The sequence below is a fragment of the Gopherus flavomarginatus genome, chromosome 2 (assembly GCF_025201925.1).
Source record: "Gopherus flavomarginatus isolate rGopFla2 chromosome 2, rGopFla2.mat.asm, whole genome shotgun sequence".
Lineage (NCBI taxonomy): Eukaryota > Metazoa > Chordata > Testudines > Testudinidae > Gopherus > Gopherus flavomarginatus.
In genome coordinates this window covers 193,397,993-193,418,350 of record NC_066618.1, presented here as the reverse complement: position 1 = coordinate 193,418,350, position 20,358 = coordinate 193,397,993, and the positions used below count along the sequence as shown (strand labels likewise).

Sequence of the window (20,358 nt, the reverse complement as noted above, 5' to 3'; positions counted from 1 at the left end):
TTGCCAACGTTGTATCTCTTACCACTGTTCTTAATGAGCAGTGTAGTTTAAGAATGGTGTTTGAATTTTTTTTTTAACTTTTCCTTAACATCATTTTATTTGTTGCACTGTTACCTGTACCAGTGTAGAAGGGTGTAAGATATTTATCTTCAGAAGTGTGTTCACGCATCCTGGACATTAATACATGTAATCACTTCAGTGTGTAGGTACATGCACATGCATGTGTACAGAATTTTGTGCTCCCAGTTCTGAAAATATATTCCTGAAACTTGTGTGAGCAGAATTCAATAAACACAACTGAGATGCTGGAATTAGCATTTAATCTTTTATTCAACATAATCAGTGGAAACTGTAAAGATTGAGAAGTGTTTTAATAAAATAAAAATACTATCTTCACTACAAGCTGCTAAGAAGTCTCTCATGTTTTGTACTATTGTTTGGTGTGACGTCACTGGTGTAAAACCTATTATTCTTTACATAGTAGTAGTGCTCAATTAAGATTGAAAATATTGGAGAAGTGTTGACAATGTCTTTTTTCTTTTTTTCTGTAAGTTCAGGATGTGCTGATATTAGTGTGAATATACATGAAACTGGGTTAGAACATACATCCCCCTATCCCTGCACTCTGTATGAACAGTAGGGAACTCAGACCACTTCTTTGCATCCCTTGTTTGCAGACAGAAATTTTGGTAGTCAGCTGTACTATTTCTATGTATCATCTTCTCAGACTATATGAAAATGACTTTCAGGCTACGCCTTCTGGTAAATGCTTCAGTTTGGGAAGTAGATGAAGGCAAACTGTATTAGCGGCACTATGGAAGGGCCGTCTACCTCACCATCCAAAGAGACACCTACATTTATTTTATTGGCGCTGAGAAGCAAGCAGGATCATTTGATATCTGTTACGTATAATTAAAGTGTAACTTCCTGCCAAGTCACATGCTTAAACTTCCAAACTAATCTGTAGTTTTGTTTTGTCATTCACTTTCTGAAAGAGAGCTTGACTAAAAATACAAATACCATCAGAATCTTTGTTTGCTAGGGTATTTATTTAATGAAAAATGAGTAGTCCTATATACTGAAAAAGATGCAAATTTTGAACATTTGCCTTCCAACAGTTGTATTGAGGGTACAAGTGGACTACTGCATTTTTCTAACTGTAAATAATATTCTCCAGTTCAGTTTCTTACCAAGATGGAATTTTTCAGATTGTACTGACAAATTATCTGGCAAAGGGAGAAATGCTACAGTGAATAGTCCCTGATGAGCTAACCAAAGTCTTTTAGGCCCCTTTGAAAATCCCAGCTTATTTGAATGAATACAAAATTTGAGCATGTAAGAGGAAAAGGATATCGTTTCTACTATATTGTCATATCTCCCATATTTTACATTGATAAATAGCATTCTGTTGGTAGGAGACTGCAGTGCCATATTAATCACATCTCAACAAGGAATCAGTGACTTCTTGCAGTTTGAAATTAGGGCAGAATTATTTCTGTAGCTTTGGAAAGCTAAGGTCTTTCTACTGAGTATTCAGATGTGGTGGTGGTGGTGGTGGTGATTTTTACTATTCAATTACTTTTCCCTTTTTAGAGAGTCTGTCTGGCATTCAAATATTGTGCTCTTTGAAGGGAGCAGCTGTACAGAATACAGCTTGACATCTAGATGGCTTTCCTCAGAAGGTAGTTTTAGATGTTTCACTTAAAGTTAATAAAAGTAGGCTGTTGAGAGCATATGGTTAATTTCATAAGTTTATACAGCTTCCCAGAATTGTGTATTGATATTGGTGCCCTAACTGCTGGTGACAGTTTGAAATAGCTAATAATTTAAGACAGACTTGCAAAGTTGCGCTCATCTTTGGTGAGCAATTCTTGTTGCTGTGGATGCCATTAAGGGTCATACCCAGGGCATACTTATGATTCCAAATTTCTGTTATGAATCTTGGGATCTTAGGCAGCTGGCACAAGCTTGGGCCGGGCTGAGGCCAGTGTAGCTTGTGGCATAGAGGCTGTAGGATCAGAAGCACAATGATGGCTTAAAAGGGTTTGTAGAACAGGTAAACATTTGACTCACAGGAAACCGATTCCACAGTGTCTTCTTAGTGAGATTAAACTAAACCAAAATAATGAATTTAATTAAGAGCTGTGAAAATCTCCTACTGTTGCCCGTTTGTGCCTGCAACTCTATTTTCCTGTCTTGAGAGATGTCTTCAGGCTTTTTCCTTTTGGAATTTGTGATTAAAACATCAATCCTCTTGCAATTACACAGCTGCTCAATCCATATCAATGGATGTTTTGACATTTCAGATATTTAAAAACATTCCTTTATAATTTTCTTGTGTAATTTATATATGCTGATTTAAGCTAAGGCAGTAGTAAAAATCAGTAAACTCTGCTTTGGACTATAAATACACCATGCAAAAAGAAGTCTGGGTGGTTTCCAAAGTGCAGACTAACGTCAGTGAAAAGTTAGCAAGTCCTGGTGACCAGGTCACAGAATTGGACTCCATCAGTGCAGTTGCACACCTCTTAAAATCTCTGTAGATTAAAGAAATACTTTGATCTCAAAGGATGCAAACGCCACCTGCAGCAACTAGAGAGCTGACTGAAGATTTGAAATGTAAGAGTTGTTGGTTTTATAGATAAACTCTCAAGGGGCTATATGCAATAGAGATTTTTTCAAACTTTATGGCAATATGGGGTAACAGCATCTCCTGTCTTGGAAGCTGCCTACTTCATCTAGAGTGCAAAAGCTGCAGAGAAAGAAGACAAGGAAGGAGGAACCAAGATTCCACTTGATAACAAAATCTTAAAAACAGTCAGACTGAGAATAAAAGCAAGCATGTGACTTGCTTCTCTGTACCAGGAATATACAGTTGGTGTTATTCAGGTATAGCATAAGTTGTGCTAAACCAGAGGTGGGCAAACTACAGCCTGTGGGCCATATCCGACCCGTGGGACATCCTGCCTGGCCCCTGAGCTCTTGGCCCGGAAGGCTAACTCCAGGCCCCACCCTCACAGCCCCAGCTCACTGCACCACCACCACGAAGCGCTGGGCGGTGCAGCTGCAAAGCCTGGCTTGACCCAGTGCTTTGTGCTGTGTGGTGGCCTGGCTGGCTCACACCGGGTGGTGCAACTGCCTGTCCTGCTGCTCTGGGCGATGTGGCTGTAGCGCTGCCAGCCACCGGTGCTCCAGGCAGCGCAGTAAGGGGGCAGGGAGTGGGGGGGTTGGATAGAGGACAGGGGAGTTTGGGGTAATGGTGGTCAGGGAGCGGGGTGTGGATAGGGGTTGGAGCGGTAAGAGGGTGGGGAACAGGGGAGTTTAATGGGGGTAGGGGTCACGGGGGCAGTCAGGAAGGGGGAGTTGGATGGGGCAGTCGGGATAGGGAGAAGGGGTGGTTGGATGGGGCAGAGGGGGGCAGTCGGGACAGGGAGAAGGGGTGGTTGAATGAGAGGAGGGGTTGGATGCGGCGGGAGTTCCAGGGGCGGTCAGGGGACAGGGAACGGGGGTGGATGGGGCAGGGGGCCCTTCAGGGAACAGAGAGGGTTGGATGGGGCAGGAGTCCCAGGGGCAAAAAGCAGGGGAGGGGGTCGGACAGGGAGTGGGGGCCAGGTGATGCCTGGCTGTTCGGGGAGGCACAGCCTCTCTTAACCGGCCCTTTATACAATTTCGGAAATCTGATGTGGCCCTCAGGCCAAAAAGTTTGCCTGCTCCATGCTAAACTCTAGAGATGTTAAATCTATAGAGCTCCTGCACAGATACAAAATTTGTATCCACCAGCATGGTCCACGGACATGGATGTAAAGTAGATGTCCACAGATTTGCTGAGCTTTATAAATTCACATTATGCTTTGAAAATTAATTTCTCAATGGCTACTATCAGAACTCAAACCATTTCACAAATGTTAAGCTTTGCAACATTATGACTCTCTCCTGGGTGATAAATAGCAATATCACTTTTTACATGTGAGGAAACTGAGGTCAGAGTTGGTAATGTCCAAGTCAGGACTGGAATCCAAGTCTCTTGTCCGCAGGACTATATTTTACAAAGGAGGTAATATCTTGCAAGGTTAAATATTTGTTTTGCAGTGCAGGGGTATGTGATTGTGCTTGCAAAGGCTTACTTTGGAAAACCTGAGGTGATTGTTGGGGGATAGAGAAGATGAAAGCTCTTCAAGACACTACCAGACTTCTAAAGGTGAAAGCATCGGGGCTTCTTGTGTATAACTATAGTGTTCACTGATAACTTAATTTGTGTATATATACAAAAGAGCTCTAAGGGGAACATATTCAAAGGCACAAATGTCAGTTACATACCTTACGTTAAATAGTATGTAGGTGCCCAATTGCCATTTGTGCTTTCTGAAAATTGACCCATGTTCTTAGTTGCACAATATAATAAATATATCTGAGAACCTCTTGTTTGGGTTTTATGTAATTTATTTAACATAATTATCCCGTGAATATAATTCTGTCCATCCTCTTTTTTCTTTTTTTTTCCCCTGCTATGTTCTTCAACCTTAAAATGTTAACACCAGTAAGAGTCATAGCTGGCAGCAGGAGAAAACTATTGGAAAAGGATGGGGTTGGGACCTGGCTGTATCTCTCAGCTACGCTAGACATTGAATAAAAATGTTATGTCCCAAAATACAGAAGTACATTAGATTGAAAGCTCCCACAGGTGCTAGAGCCGCACTTATTTTCAGCTGTACGTCTGTTGACTCAACATATAGTCCCTTTATGAGGTAATAAAATGAAATATTTGGGCTGCTAGAAGTTCAGATTGTTGAATCAGAACGGTAATGGTAGGGGTGTGTGTGTGTGTGAGAGAGAGAGAGAGACCTTATAGCTGAGTTTCCCAGCATCTTTTCTAGTTTACCTGCTAGCCCAATTCTTCTCTCATCCCTGTATAAAATTGGGAGTAACTCTGTTGAAAACAAAGGAGTTACAGCAGTATAAATCTAGTGTGAGAAGAGAATCAGGGACATGGTATACAGCTTTTATATCAGTGCCAGGTAAATGGGTATATTTCTTCTGCACTATAGTAAGTATTTTACTGTGGATGATGCTTTTTGTGTAAGTGGATTGTCCTGGATAATTCATTGGTGCATTGACAACATTGTATTGCTCTCAAAATTTGTCAGTCTAAGAATACAACTTGAAATATAGCCTTCACACTTACCACTTTGGATAGCTGGGTATCCTGGAGACAGAACGGAGCTACAGAAATCAAATACTGGAACAGGCTAACTAATTTATCAGTCCTTCTTAAAAAAAAAAAAAAAAATCACAATACTAACCAAAAACATCTTAACTAACGATAACTGTTTTGACGGGCCAAAACTAGCAGTTAGCACAGGTTGACGTATTTCAGCTCCACCTTCCTCTAAGGTAAAATGTTTTTGTGCGGTTTCCCATATTGTAAACAATATATTAAGTAGAATATGTGGTAATAAACTTATGCCACTCTTGGACATCATTACTCTTTTTGAAATACAGTGGATTTATGATGGTGTACATAGAGGCAATGGAGGACTTTGTCAATGTGCTTCATCTGTAGCACTGAGGTCTGCACCTGTTAACAAACAGTTCTCCATTTCAGGAGAGACTTTGTCTTGGTTCATTGTACCCTATTACAGCCATTGCCACAATAGGGAGTGTAGCACTAGTACACTACTTACTTGGTTTTCTTTTTGCTAGTTTAAATACATACTCTGTTTAAAAATGTGGTCTGATATTGCTAGCAACGTATTTCTGTAGTACACAAGCCATCACAATTTGCACTTGTTGGAGACAGAGAGGCCAAGGAACGAATAGCCATGGAGACACATACAATATCTGTCTTCTCCAGGGTGACATGAGGAAGCTTGTATTGACATCTTCCTGCACTGTCAGTGTGTTTGGATAAATAAATTCTGCCCTCCAAGGCGGTCAAACATTTCATACTGACTACATTCACAAAACAGCATTGTTTTCTTGTTGAGTCAAGCCAATATAAAGATTAAAAATTTGAAAAGCACAAACTCCCAGTATTACCCATGATGTAGATGAAAGTGTATCCAAAGACCTTAATAGTCTCTGGTGGTGTTATAAGACCCCTCTTTCTTTTTTTGTAATTGACAGAATAAATCACATTATTTACCAGCACTTGAGATCCATGTGGTGATTACCTTGTTTTGTTTGACACACAAGCAAAAAAGATTACCATTGCTAGTCTATGGATTCAAGGTCAAGAATAAGTGGTTTTGTGTTTTTAACATTGGTTTTAACAGCCAGTTTCCCTCCTCCTTTTCTTGTCTTTTTTTAAAGCTCCTGTCCCTCCCAACAAAACCACAATCTACTTTTTAATTTTGAATTTCCCTCCTCCTTCAGTCCATGTGTCTACAATATTAATGTTTTAATGCAAGTGTGTGCATGTTTTCTTTGAGATCTTACAGATGTAGTATAGCTGTTTTGATGTAATGAACATTTTCTCAGAATACTGGAGAGGAAGGGCTTATCTTCACTAGAAAACTTTACCAGCGAAACTTCCAGCAGTATAGCGCTACCTACAAAACTATTTGGAAGATTGTGTTTGCACCTGGCTGATTATGCCAATACCTGGTCCACACATCTTCAGATTGTACTGGCAAAAGACATGTTGCACTGTGGATAGGCATTCCAGTGTCCTGACAAGCTTTCTATATTTATAACTTTTTTAAATTGGTATAGGCAATTCGAATATGCAGATTTTTTGGGGGTAAGGGGAGAAGAATACAGTGAGAAAGAGAAGGTGTAGTGATCAATTTTTCCAATTCCAGACACATCAGATTGTTCCAGGTATTCAAAGGAGGGCATAGCAGTACTTCAGTGAAGCTGTAGCTCTTCCGTAACAGTACACTTCATGTTGAATCTGATTCAGTTCTATGAACATTGTAATTCAAAATGATTTTTTCTCATTTGGGACCTGTGAAATTTTTCAGAGTTGTTCAACCACATCAGCAGCAGCTGTTTGATGAAGAGGAGTTACCAGCAAATGAGAATGAAGATCAACCTGGTCCATCCAAACGGAAACGCCAGCCAAGTATGTCCGAGACAATGCCACTGTACACACTCTGTAAAGAGGATTTAGAGAGTATGGATAAAGAGGTGAGCTAAACTAACTATGTCAGGATTCTAACAGTATCATTGATTTAGTCAGTTATTATGCATAATAGTATTTAACTCTGTTAAATTATGCACATACATGAAATGACTGCATGTTACCAGGTGCATGTAACTACTGTTGGGGGGGAAAAGTCAAGTTACAGTAACTGAATTAAAATATTTTTGTTTTGACTTAGAAATGCAGTTTTGTTCAACATGCAGCTATGTGCTGTAAAACCAATTTAAACTACGCCACTGTAAATACTTTCATGGTCGTAGGCCTGTAAAGTAGTTATTTCATATCAATATAATTTTGGCACAAAGAAAATGCATGAGATCTTAAGTTAGTGCGTGTTAGTTATGTAAAATACTGTACATTGTCACACTGAATTTCATATAAATGAGGACCTAAAAACCCTTAAGATCACTGATTAAAAAACCCATCATCTGTGTGTGACCTTTCAGAAGGAACCATAGTTTCCTTTTCAACCTTGTGTAACTGGCATTTAGTAATACCTGCAGTATTTGCCTAAGAAAGGAGAAACAGCTGTTTCATGGAGAGTTGGATATGTGCATTGTTTGAGTCTTAAATTCTGGTGAAGGTGACTCTTAGAATTTGAAACCAAGTTTCACCTAACAATGAAAGTCAGTAGGGTATGGGAGTAATCCTTTGGAAATAAGATTATATTCAATGCCAACTTCAGACTTTTAAAAAACTTAGCAATATCTTGATTTATTGTTGTTGATTTATGTGAAATTCTAGATTTACTGGTGTATCTAATGTCTACTTAGATGCTATAGTATACATTCAGGTTTAATTTACACTTTATTTTTTTTAATGATGTGTAAAATTAATATTACATGGTAAAATATTTAGATCAAATGCAAAAAATAAGGCCACTTCATGTAAGGCAGTAAGATAATGTTGTTAATTACAAAATAATTACGATGAACAGTTGCAAACTGAATTTGCCATCTGCGGGTATTGTCAAAGGTTAATATGCCAACACCTGAATAAAAGATGTGTAATTTGTTAAATGCACTGAGAATACCCCTATAACTTAATTTTCCAGCTCTCTTGTTTGCATCACAAATCAAACGGTAAACATAGAAGGGCAGTATTTATTAAATAGTCTTGTTACGTTAGTTGGGACTGGTATTGTTTGCAATCCCATTTGGGCTTGGAGTCTTCCAAATGCCGTCTTGGAGGTGGATATAATATTTTCCATACAGCTTGGTCAAGAGTCTGCCTTTCGATAGAAAAGTATAATGAACAGTCCCATTTACATCACATTTGTTTGCTGGTTCTCCCAAATAATCAAATATTATTTATAGCACTTATGGTCCCTAGTTAAAGACCCAGACTGCATTGTCCTAGGTGCTGTACAAACACAGTGAAGTGACTGTTCCTGCACCAAAGAACTTACAATGTGAGTGTAAGACAAGAGATGATGGATACAGACAGACATACCGGGAGAAGAGGGGTGAGGGAAGTACAAGGAAACAATGAGATGTTATTGGTCATCATTGGTCAGCACAGTATACCACCAGCCTAGCTGTTAAGCTTTTTTGTAGGCACCACAGCAAAAAATCTTTTGAATTTTTGTTAGATTTTCAAATTAGAATAATGTATTAGTTTTGCAGATGTTTACAGGAAGCTCCTTCCACGCATAAGGGATGGCATGGGAGAATGCTTGTTTGAAAACTGCTCACTGGAAAATTTAACAAATAGGTGATGGAGGCTGGCATCGTGGGCGGAGGTAGGAATGAAGGAGAGATGATAGATGGGATAGGGACAGTCTATAAAAGGGCCTTGAAAGTGAAGTGAAGTAGCTTACTTTGATAGCTGAGGGAAGAATTTTCTGCTCAGGCATTTGTCAGAGAACCTTTCTTAACTCCTTACTACTTGGACCATCTCTGAAGTGACTGTTCCAAACTCTATGTTCATTCCTCACACTTCCATATTTTTCCATCTGCAGTGTAAGAGCTGAATAGGGTCATGTGACAACAGGAAGCTGCTTATAAGTATGTTGTGACAGCAGTAGCTATGTTTCTGAATATAGACTCCATTGCTTGCTTTGCCGTTCCTGAGCATGTGATCTATTTTTGAGCTTCTCTTGTTTTATGTTTCATCAGGTAACTTTAACTTTTCTTCTAACATCTGGCTCCCAGATGACACAATAGCTAATGTTCCATTGCTTGGATTTTCCATGTAGGAGCCCTGATGATGAGGTTACTTGAACTGGCAATCCTCTCAGGAACAAATGTGATTCTGTGTGAAGTCTGTCACTGTAAGGAAGTGTTGTCACCTACCCATCCAAAGCAGCCATTTATTTCTGGTTGTGTCCCTTGGTCCTTCTCACCTATGCTGTTCATAGCTGATCTTCTGATTAAGCCAAATATAATATTAGAAAACATCAGGACTACAAAACATCATAACCTCTGTTCTGACATTTTTGTGCTGAGTTTGAAATAGTAATTTTGTGGGGAGAGCTGTAGAGGTAACATGGTACTTATTATGGAAAAGTACTGATTGTATTGGAAACATAGTACAGGGAGATTGGTCTAATACTTCAAATAATGATCCAGATTCTTTCAATGACTTGAAGGATTTCAGAATGCCCTGAAATGACAGAAATGCCTATAATCAGCTGTATCATGTTAAATTGGAAAGTTACAAGTGACACACTAAGAAACGTTGGAAACTTTAAAGTTTTCTAATGCTCTTTTTATTCTGAAATAACTAAATGTATTCTAGTGTTCTAGGTACATTATAAATAAGTGTGTATTCTCTACAGTTTTCCATTAGTAGTTCTTGGTTCTCTTTCAGCACACATTAACTTGGCATAATTATCTCTTTAGTTGATTACTAAGTATTTATTGATAACTCCTTCAGTGTTTGAAAAAATCTTTCATGTAGTTTTTCATTAGATAGACTGCCATTTCTTAAAAGTACTTAAAAGCGTATTTATTGCTTTCAGTGTTCTGACTTGAGCTACAGGGTGAATGTTTGTACAGAAAAATGTAAGACTTAAGGTTATAGAAACACATTGGTTTCAATAAGATCAATACTGTATGAGAACCTCGGTATTTGGAACCTTGTCTTGCCATCTTATCCTCATCAGTGTCCTCAGACAGCCCATGTGAAAGTGATTCAGCTTCATAGCATGGCGTCTGTACATGGTCCAGGTTTCACATGCATACATCAGAGTTGGCAAGTATCATTACATGTATATATGTGTGCATGTAATGATACTATGAGGCATGCAGGAGACATGGTGGAAGTTGAACACTGAAAGCACAGCTCTGGAGAAAAGGCACTGCCTGTTAATGGTCCAGCCTAACAGCAAAGAACTTTGCCTTTTCTTCTGCTCTATCAGCTTCTCTTACAAAAATCATCAGAGATCCCCCATGTGTAGCTAGGAAGTGGAGGCAAGAACAAGGAAAATCAAAATGAGCCTAAATTAACTACTATAAGTGAATGACCTGTAGGAATTTTACCTCTAAACTTATAAGGCTCTCCCTGTAACTTGCAAAAGAATGCATCAAAAAGAAATGCAGTCTGTATCAAAGTGAATTAAGTGTGCAGTGTTCCACAGCATGGGAAATTTGCTATTCTGGGGGGGGGAGGGAGAGTATCATTGGGATTAGGATTATCTTTAAGCATTTAAGCCTCCAAGCATTTTTTCATTGTAAATAATGGAGAACTTCCATTAGTAAAGTCTGTTCATGGATGAATCTGTTTCTCTTGCAACCAGTTGCAAATAGATTTATGTAGCTAACTTTTTTCTTCTCCTTGTTTGCAGTAGAAAAGCAAATGCACATAGCTGTAAAGTATCATCCTAACAAGAAGGAAAGATGTTCACAAATTGGAAAACATCCAGAGAAGAACAACAAAAATAATGTAAAGGTCTTAGAAGACATGACCTATGAGGAAAGATTGAAAAAATTGGGTTTGTTTAGTCTGGAGAAGACTGAGAGGGAGTATAAGTTTTCAACTGCATAAAAGGTTGTTACAAGGAGAAGGGTGAAAAATTATTCTCATTGACCCTTGAGAAAAGGACAAGAAGCAATGAGCTTAAATTGCAGCTATGGAGACTTAGGTTAAGCACTAGAACAAATTGCCTTGGGAGGCTGTGGATTCTCCATCACTGGAGGTTTTTAAGAACAGGTTAGACAAACACCTCTCAGGAATGGTCTGCTATTGCTTAGTCCTGCCTTGAGTGCAAGGGACTGGTCTAGATGATCTATTGAGTCTATCCAGTCTACACTTCTAATTCCTCAGAGCAAGAGCATTAAGAACAGCTCTACCTCCTACCCCCTTTCCCCAAAAATCCTTCTCCAAAACCCAGCCTTTTCTTGTATATGGATCATAAGTATCTTTTCTATTTTAGCTGCCACATACAGATCTTTTTTTACATTAAGTAAGCAAGCTGTAGCAAAATTACCAATACTTGACGAGATCACCAGTAGCCTTGTATGTTTAGAAACGAGGTTTATCGCATCCTTTTTCAGATCAGTATTTCTAAGCCTCTTAGATATTAAGAAAGCTATACTTCTAAGATCATTCTTCCTATTTAATGGCATTAGGAGAGATTTCTGTGAAACATATCAAGTATACAATTAAATAGTTACCCTTATTTAATCAAGTTAAATTTATCTACCTCTCCTCTTGTCTTGTGATGCCATAGATAACTTGTATGCTTGTTGCAGAAAATTTCATTGTTGGTGGAACTTGGCTTCACGTTCATTTGCAATGGTTTTTATTTGGCTGTTTGCATGGATATCTATCAGGCAACTGAAGGGTGGCTTTCAGCCCCCACAGCCTTGTTCAGATTTTTACCCCTTGAAACCATTTTTAAAAAAAAAAGACCCATATTTTGTTACCATGTCTTCTCATAGCCCTTTCACTTACTTGTAAAGAGTATTTCTCATTATGAGACCAGTTTGCATAGTAAATTTTCATTTGACAGTAAGTCAAGCTGTCAAAGCCAGGATTTTCCATCCCATTTCCCTGCTCAGCCTCCAGGGAAGCAATCCTTCCCAGTTGTTCATCTTGTCTCCTAGTAGCATCTGCAGAAAATGACCTTCTGATACCTCAGTTCTCTTGCTGTCCATATTGAGTCCAGTCTGAGAAGTTCCGACTTTCCACTCCCTGCCTTGTGTGGTGATGTTGCAGCCATGCCAAACTGAAATGGGAACAGAAGATAATGGAGCAGATGTTTGCAGCACTTGTCAGCAACTCCTCTCAGCACCGTAGATCAGAAAAGAACCAGGCCCAGAGGAGCTTCCAGAATGATTTGGCTGATCAGATTTATACGGAAGTCTAGTGATGGAGGGGTCTCCTGGAGGAAGGAAATTCCAAAACCTCTCCTTAGCGCCACTGCTTTCTCATCCAGCAGAGCCCTCCTTGCAGTTACCATAGCCTGGAATAACTGGTCCTGTGCAGCCTACATGTTGAGTAAGCATTTCACTTCCTTATTTACTAGAACTAGAACCCTTTTTGCCGCTGTTGCCACCTCCCATCCTTGGGTTCACCAGCTCCATCCATCTCTTCTAGGATTGTCTTCTCTTCTACCCACAGCAAAAATAAATAAGTTCTCTTCTTTTCAGACAGGGCTCTCTGGGAAAGGGAGAATTGGGTCCAAACTCTCACTCAACCATCCATCTCTTCTGTCTCCTACCAAACTCAGTGGAGATGCACTAACTTACACCGGCTGAAGATTTAACCCATAATCTGCAAAAGAATACATCACAACATGTGCATTTTATATCAAAATGGATTTAAGTAGACACAATGATTCAGCTGAGCGAAACATTCTCCATGTTTTATTCTTTCAAACAAGTACTTGTGCATACATCTTATACAAAGGTTAATGTAAGCAGAATATTGTAATTCATTGGTCCATATTATCACTGTCCCTACTACTGCCATCCTGCTAAGCATATTATGGATAGTGGCAAGTCTTCTGATTATTGTTTTGTGTTCTAAATTAGTAAATGTAGCTATAACTAACATGCTGTGAATTAAGGATCAGCATTTCCCTCACGCAGTTTAATGAAAGCTATTATCTCAGTGAATACTAGCCCTTTGGTTAGTTTAAAATATTAATTGGATGAGATGGATGTGTGCCTACTGTAAAATGACAGTTGCTTTGAGCTCACTAATACTCATAGACTCTAGGACTGGAAGGGACCTCGAGAGGTCATAGAGTCCAGTCCCCTGCCCTCATGGCAGGACCAAATACTGTCTAGACCATCCCTAATAGACATTTATCTAACCTACTCTTAAATATCTCCAGAGATGGAGATTCCACAACTTCCCTAGGCAATCTATTCCAGTGTTTAACTACCCTGACAGTTAGGAACTTTTTCCTAATGTCCAACCTAAATCTCCCTTGCTGCAGTTTAAGCCCATTGCTTCTTGTTCTATCATTGGAGGCTAAGGTGAACAAGTTTTCTCCCTCCTCCTGATGACACCCTTTTAGATACCTGAAAACTGCTATCATGTCCCCTCTCAGTCTTCTCTTTTCCAAACTAAACAAACCCAATTCCTTCAGCCTTCCTTCATAGGTCATGTTCTCAAGACCTTTAATCATAAATATCATGGTCATAAAATTTTAAAAATCTTAAGTGTTGAAAGAGAGCATGAAAATATATATTATATAATTAAATGGCAAAGTATAAACGTATTGTAAAGCCCGTAAGTTAACAAAAGCAGGTGGGGGAAAAAAGTTTGGGTTTTGAATGTGAGTATGGAGCATCCTGCAACAGTCTTTCTTCATTCCCTGTTTCTGCGCTGAAAACAGTCGTCCATGTTTAAACACAGTTCTCTCTGCATCCATGGAGTTCATTGGAATTGTCAAACAGAACGAGCTAGCTTTGTGAGATGGGGAATTCTGCCTTCCACTGACTTCCAAAACTGTAGCTCGGGCAAAGTGCATTCCATTTCATTGGCAATATTTTTGTAAGCAGGAATCTCTAGCCTACAATTCTTGTCAATGCCAGGAATTGCATTGAGAAGTTAATTCCAACATCAACAGGTGCATTTGTGCAGAATCAAAAATATGCACAGCTTTTAGGAATCTTGCTGCAACTTGTTAAAACAAACTGCTCGAAAGTTTCTTTTCTACATAGCTTGACTTCTCTACAGCTGTAATATTGTCTGAGCTTCTTTACAATTCAAGAAAACACCTGCTGAGCACTGGCGTTTAACTCAATGTTGTCAGAGTGATTTTTTGTTTGACTGTGCTTCAGCCCAGAACAGTACATCCATTACTTTGTTGTAAGCTTTGTGGACTGTGACATGTCAAGATTCAAACCAACTGAAGTCCATCAGTCCTCTGGCATTCTTGGCAACAAGCTGAATTTCCTCATTCAGCTGAGCATCGTTTAGAAGGGTTGAAAGTTTTATTAAAACTGGTATTGTGCAGCCCAAAACCAGGAAGTCCAACAAGTAATTACTGACTCTGGGGGAAATGCAATTTTTTGTTCCCCCATTTCAGTCTCATTTGCAATGTACTGCCTATATCAAAGACTGCAGCTAGGGCAGTGTTTAAAGATCTTTTTTAATGTAGCTGAGCAGTTTATCGACTTTACCATACTTGCGCCGTCACAGAAACCTTTGGAAGGTAGTTCTGTCATAGGTTATTTGCACTTGGTAAACAACTCCTTTTTTGTATGTTCAATTGAATGAATTTGCACAGCTTTGGGTGATCAGGTTTTTCCGGCGGTATGTTAGTGCTTGCAAATGCATCCACAAGTTCCATTGTAGCTAAATGACGGATCTCGGAGCTCTATCGTTGTCTTAAAAAGAGAATATATTGTTTTGGGTTTGTTTGTTTCCCAGCAGTGCAACATCTGCAGCCACTTTGAGTCTAAGTGGAATCCAACAAAACATTGTAGCTTGTACAAAACAGTTTATCACCATCAGTATGTAGAATTTGGCTTCCGCTACAGTACTGATTGTAGAGGTTTTTGATTTACTTTGGACACTCATTTTAAAACAGCCTACTGGAAAACAAGTGAAATTATCAATTGAAATCACTGTGCTACAAAACCACCCTGGATGCCCATATCTACCAGTCAGTGAGTTGAGCCCTGAGTGTTTGCTGCTGTAAAGTGTCAATCAATAAATCCTGTCAAGTTCATGACCTTTCTTTATGTTGAAACAAGCTGCTAATCACATCTGGAACCTGTAACTGTGCATATAACGGCATTGGATTTTACTATAGGGTAAAAGTACACAGAAGACTGGATTTCAATGTCCGTGATACATCTTTCACGGCCATGAATTTGGTAGGCCCTTACTTGTTACAGAACTATGGCTATTAAAAATCTGCTCTTACGCTTCTGATTTCAGATAATTCCTACAAGAAATTTCATTATGCATAGCTTCTTAAAATACATACACTATATATTGCATAGAAATTAACTTCTGATTCTCTTCTATAAATTGTTAACTTGGTTGGCTTCAAGAACATTCAGAGGAGAACCAAATTTTAGTTGCTCTTGTTAAGCCTTTCAGTTGACTCATTGGCCTTCTAAAGGAGTGTTTTAAAATTTATTGCCTTAATTCTGGGTGAAGTGGTCTGAATTCTTTTCAAGGAGGCAGGATGAGAATGGATGAAAGTATGCATGCGGCAGAGTCTCAAAGTTAATAAATGCAGTGGGCTACATTGAAAACAGTTTTATGGGTTATCTAGGCAATATGACAACCATCATGAAAGTAAGTTTGCCAAAACAACTTGTATAGCTTGTGCTGTTACTTATGTCATACAGATTATTGGTTTATCCATACATTTGGCGAAACTGGTTGTATTTCCCAGTTTCTGCTCAAGCACTTCCAGTACCTCCCATGTTCTTGCTCTCTTCCTTCTTTGGTTCTCTTCTTGAAAGGTCTCCTTCTGCAACCTTCTTCCCTTACATGGTCCCTGAACTAAGCCAAGTCTAGCTGTACTCTGTCTGCAGCCCATCTCATCTGTCAGCTTCTTGTGTAAGAAAGCTTGATGTCTGCATAGTATGGACATTGATCAAAGACCCATTTCTCTCACCATTGTGTCCATTCCAGACAGCTCACCATGTGCAGTATTCAGCTTTTATTGCCTAAAGTTTTAGTAATGCAAGACTATAAATGTCATTTGTTTTTTTTCTTTGTTTCAATATTTTAATTGGCTGTCACTTTAAGTATATGATAGACAAATGTTAAACCTGTGGTGCTAGTACTTTGGCATCCAAATACCCCATTGCATACACAAAGCACGTGTGGATAGCAGTTGCATCAGAAAATTTACGTCAGGTTTGTAATGAAAATAGACTGCCTAAACTGTTGTGGAAATAAGTAAGATGTATTAATTTCTGGCTACGACTTTATTTTTATAGTTCTACGAACAGGATTAAAGAATGTTTTGTTGTTTGGCTTGTAAAGTATAATGTCAGACTGGCTATCACACCTATTTTTCTCCTTTGATTATTAGAGAGAACTGTGATAATTGAAGTTGTAGAACACATTTAAGTACATCAACTGCAACCCAATGTCTAAAGGAAAGATCCCAGCTTATTTTGAGTGATAGTGAGAAAATGAAATTAAGGGATGCAACAATTGTAAAAGCACTAATTAAGTCTATAGGAATGTAAAGGATAGTGGTTTTACCTGTAGAAGGAAAAAAAAACAAAAAACCTAGAGTGAGAGAGAGAGGAACATGAGGGAAGTAGACAATGGAATAGAAGTTATTTGCTTTCATTTATTTCATATGCTCAGTTCTGAAGAGATTCAGAACACTAGAGAGGACTGGATCAGACCAGTTCTAATAGTTTATGCAAACTTCCATTTCAGCTTAAGGGAATTGGAAAAAGTCATTGACTATGTATTCCAAAAATCAGCATTGATCATCTTTAAGCACTAGAAATCAGTCTAATGAAAAACATTGGAGAATGGAATTAGAATTAGAAGCAATTGAAATAAGTAAAGTTAGGAAACAAATGCAGTGCAGACAAATCAGTAGTACAGTTTGAGTTGGTAACTGACATTTGAAAGATTTATTCACTGTTTTCCTAGCAAGTTTTTGTCTGCAGCGTATCAATTTACTGTCCTGGCTCCACAGATTTTTTCAGTGGTTTGCCTGTTTTAGTGTTCAATATGCTTTTTCTTTGCTCAGCCATGCTCAAGGCAAACTAGCTTTTGAATGTATTCTTGCAACAGATTTTTGAAGTACTAAAATGTGTTCAGAGGTTTTTAATCATTAAAGCAAGAAATCGATGTGGTAGCTCCTTTCATTTCATATCAAACCAGGCATCAAATACCAAAATATCATCTCTGTTTATACAAATAGAAAAATCAGTCTCTTTTTTTGTAAAGAATAACATAGTATACTTAATGCCTGCTGCAGTTAGGCTTTTCTGTTTTCTCTATAAAGTTCTCTATAAAGGCATTTATAAAAATCCATTCTTCTCTTACACTTGGTGAATTAAAAAATGGCATGGGGGCAAATTACAAGTATTCTACAGTTCTTTCAAAACTGCACCCTTCAAGCATCTGTAGGTTATATGGAACCTTTTGAAAACCTTTTTGATGTCATTCTATAAGGAAGAAAGTAGTTGGAATTTTTACACCTGGTTTTAGCTCACTTGTGGAGAGACCATTTTTTAAAGAATCTTCACTATATGCTTTGTGCTGTTCTATGCTGTTGGCAAAATGCTACTTAAAGCAGTGAACTCCACACTTAACTGTGGATTTCTAAGGTTGCTCTGTAGCTTCGGTCTATCTTCTGACATGAGACGCTCCCCCAATTAGTCTTTAGCAGTGTTCTGATTATGTGGCACAAATCACCTTTTGGCTCTGACTTTTCAGTATTTTCATTTTTAATTAAAAAAAATCTCATTATTATATAAAATGAAGTATAGCTCTTTAATGGGTGCTTCCCAGAGAATAAGTAGTGTAAAAAAGTAATGGTTTACTGAATGTTCTTTTCTAAAACCCTTGTGTCACACGTCTAAAGATAAAACAGTTTCTTTGTATTCTGGGGATTGTATTCTGCCACCTTGGTTTTTGATTGATGATAGAACTCTGTGCCTGGTGCCTTCTACCTTAGACCTTTTAAGTGACGCTTTTAAGTCTGTTTAAGCTCAGCTTGTTTCTCCAGTGAGTATGAGGCAAAACTCTGAAACCATGAAATTCAGTAACCATGTTTTAGCATATGTGCCTACTTAGTTTATAACATAACTTCTAAACTGAATGCTGCTAACCCTGTCAACGCTAGCCTGACAGAGTTTAAAATGAAATAGCCTGAGCCATGTTAAAGCACTTTGCAAAATGTTCAGCTAATATAGTGATATGGTCCTGTGTTTCATCACAAAATAGTGAAAACTGTTTACTTGTAGATTATGCTGTTTAACACATTGATACTCAGCCTGAGGCTTGTGAGCCCCAAGCAGCTCCATAATGTGTCTCCTTCAGCTCTTTGCAGCACATGATATTGGTTGATAATTAAATCACAGTTTCAGTCTAAGTTATTAACCAATCAGGATGCTTTTACTATGTTAACAAATTGTAGAATATTTGATCTGCCATTTTGCTGTGAGAAATATTTAGTAAATGAAACCATGAATTTACATACTGTGGCTCTTTTGGGTAGTGTTGATCACTAATTCGGCTCCGTAGTTTTTCCTTCACATGTCAAGGCTTCTCAGAACACGAACGTTTACACTTGGGCAATGTCCAATATGAGCTCACTTAATACAGCAAGCCTGCAGTAACAAATACTCTAGCAGATACATTCAGTTACTTGAAGTGGAACTTCATGGGGTAGGCAGCATCATAAGGTGGTAAAAGATTTTTCCTGCATGTCTGAAAGCTACAAATGACGCTGTTTGCCAGTGAAGCTGTTTGCCAAAACACAGTCAGTACCAGTCTTCTGTATAAGGTTGTGCCGGTGGAGGTGATCCCCAATCACTTTCCCTTTGCAGCTCACCTTCAGTTGTGAAATCTAAAGAGCTCCAGAAAAATAGACCACATCCTTTTAAAGGGTAACAGTGAACTCCTCGGCTCCTCCCCCATGCAAAAGAGATCCTATAATTTTTAAGGAAGACTATTATAAGAAAAGCCGCACACAACACCAAATCACTCTTCAAGGGACATCTGCTGTGCTATATAAAAATGTATTGCTATTCGTAACAGAAATGCTCCAGTGCTTTGAAACCTCCATTTATTTCTCAGAGGAAGTGGTCTATGGTGACTTGGCCTTTCTTGACATTCACTAGAGTGAAGAAAGGTAAAGTGCATAGGAAGACAAAGGGTAGAGAAGGGAGGAGAACTCCTAGCTGCCCTGTGCTCTCAGTGATTGTCAACATTTTCAGAATTTTAATTTATTGAGAATGTTTTGTTTATTCTGAGTATGTCAGGTAATGGTATAGCTCAAGTTAATTTGGCAAAGTTATTTTGAGGACTGCTGAAAGGCCCTTTTCTTCAAAACTGAAAAGTCATAGTTTCAGAGCCTGGCCTCATTCATCTTTAAGATAGTAGAAATACTCGGTCTCTTCAGAGCCTCAAGAACGCACAAGGAGAAGAGACTCAACAAAAGTGAAAAAATACTACATTACACTTATTTATAAATAAAAGATGACAGACATGTAACATTCTCAGTCTTTATCTGTACTTCATGCAATTAAAGCACTGGAGGAATATACTGGGGCCTGTGTTTATTTTAACTAGTATGTGGTGGCCTGACTAAACTTTGCAAATGTTACATTAATTCTAGTACAGTTTTTAATTTAATACTTTCAGACAAGTTTCTGGGCACCATTTATTCATTCTTCCTTTAAATTTTCAAGCAGCATTGATCCTCGCCTTTTTCTTAGTCCTCCCCACCTGCATCAGTTCCATACTGAGATGACTCTTTGTTTCAGCAAGGTCAGAGTATATCTTGTGAAATTCAGTTCAGGAAATGGTGTTTAAATGGTCTACTGAGTGGCAAAGAGTACTGTATTGTACTAGCGTTGACAGGGTTAGGAGCATTCAGTTTATGTTATAACCTAAGTAGGCACGTATGCTAAAACATGGTTACTGAATTTCATGGTTTCAGAGTTTTGCCTCATCCTCACTGGAGAAACAAGCTGAGCTTAAACAGACTTGAAAGCGTCACTTAAAAGGTCTAAGGTAGAAGGCACCAGGCACAGAGTTCTATCATCAATCAAAAACCAAGGTGGCAGAATACAATCCAGTGGTTTTCTGCTGCA

The 20,358-nt window shown here is 38.6% G+C and overlaps 1 protein-coding gene across 6 annotated transcripts in view; it reads left to right on the top strand.

The window, feature by feature from the left end:
- Nucleotides 1–20,358, top strand: part of CTDP1 (CTD phosphatase subunit 1) — a 186,646-nt gene that overhangs the window by 63,002 nt on the left and 103,286 nt on the right. For 4 of the 6 annotated variants that reach the window (XM_050941802.1, XM_050941806.1, XM_050941804.1 and 1 more), the window contains exon 11: nucleotides 6,963–7,128. In XM_050941802.1, the coding sequence (XP_050797759.1) occupies nucleotides 6,963–7,128 (166 nt within the window). Of the gene's footprint in view, nucleotides 1–4,089; nucleotides 4,199–6,962; nucleotides 7,129–20,358 lie in introns of those variants that run through there. The other 2 variants (XR_007772778.1, XM_050941805.1) reach the window with 2 other exon arrangements.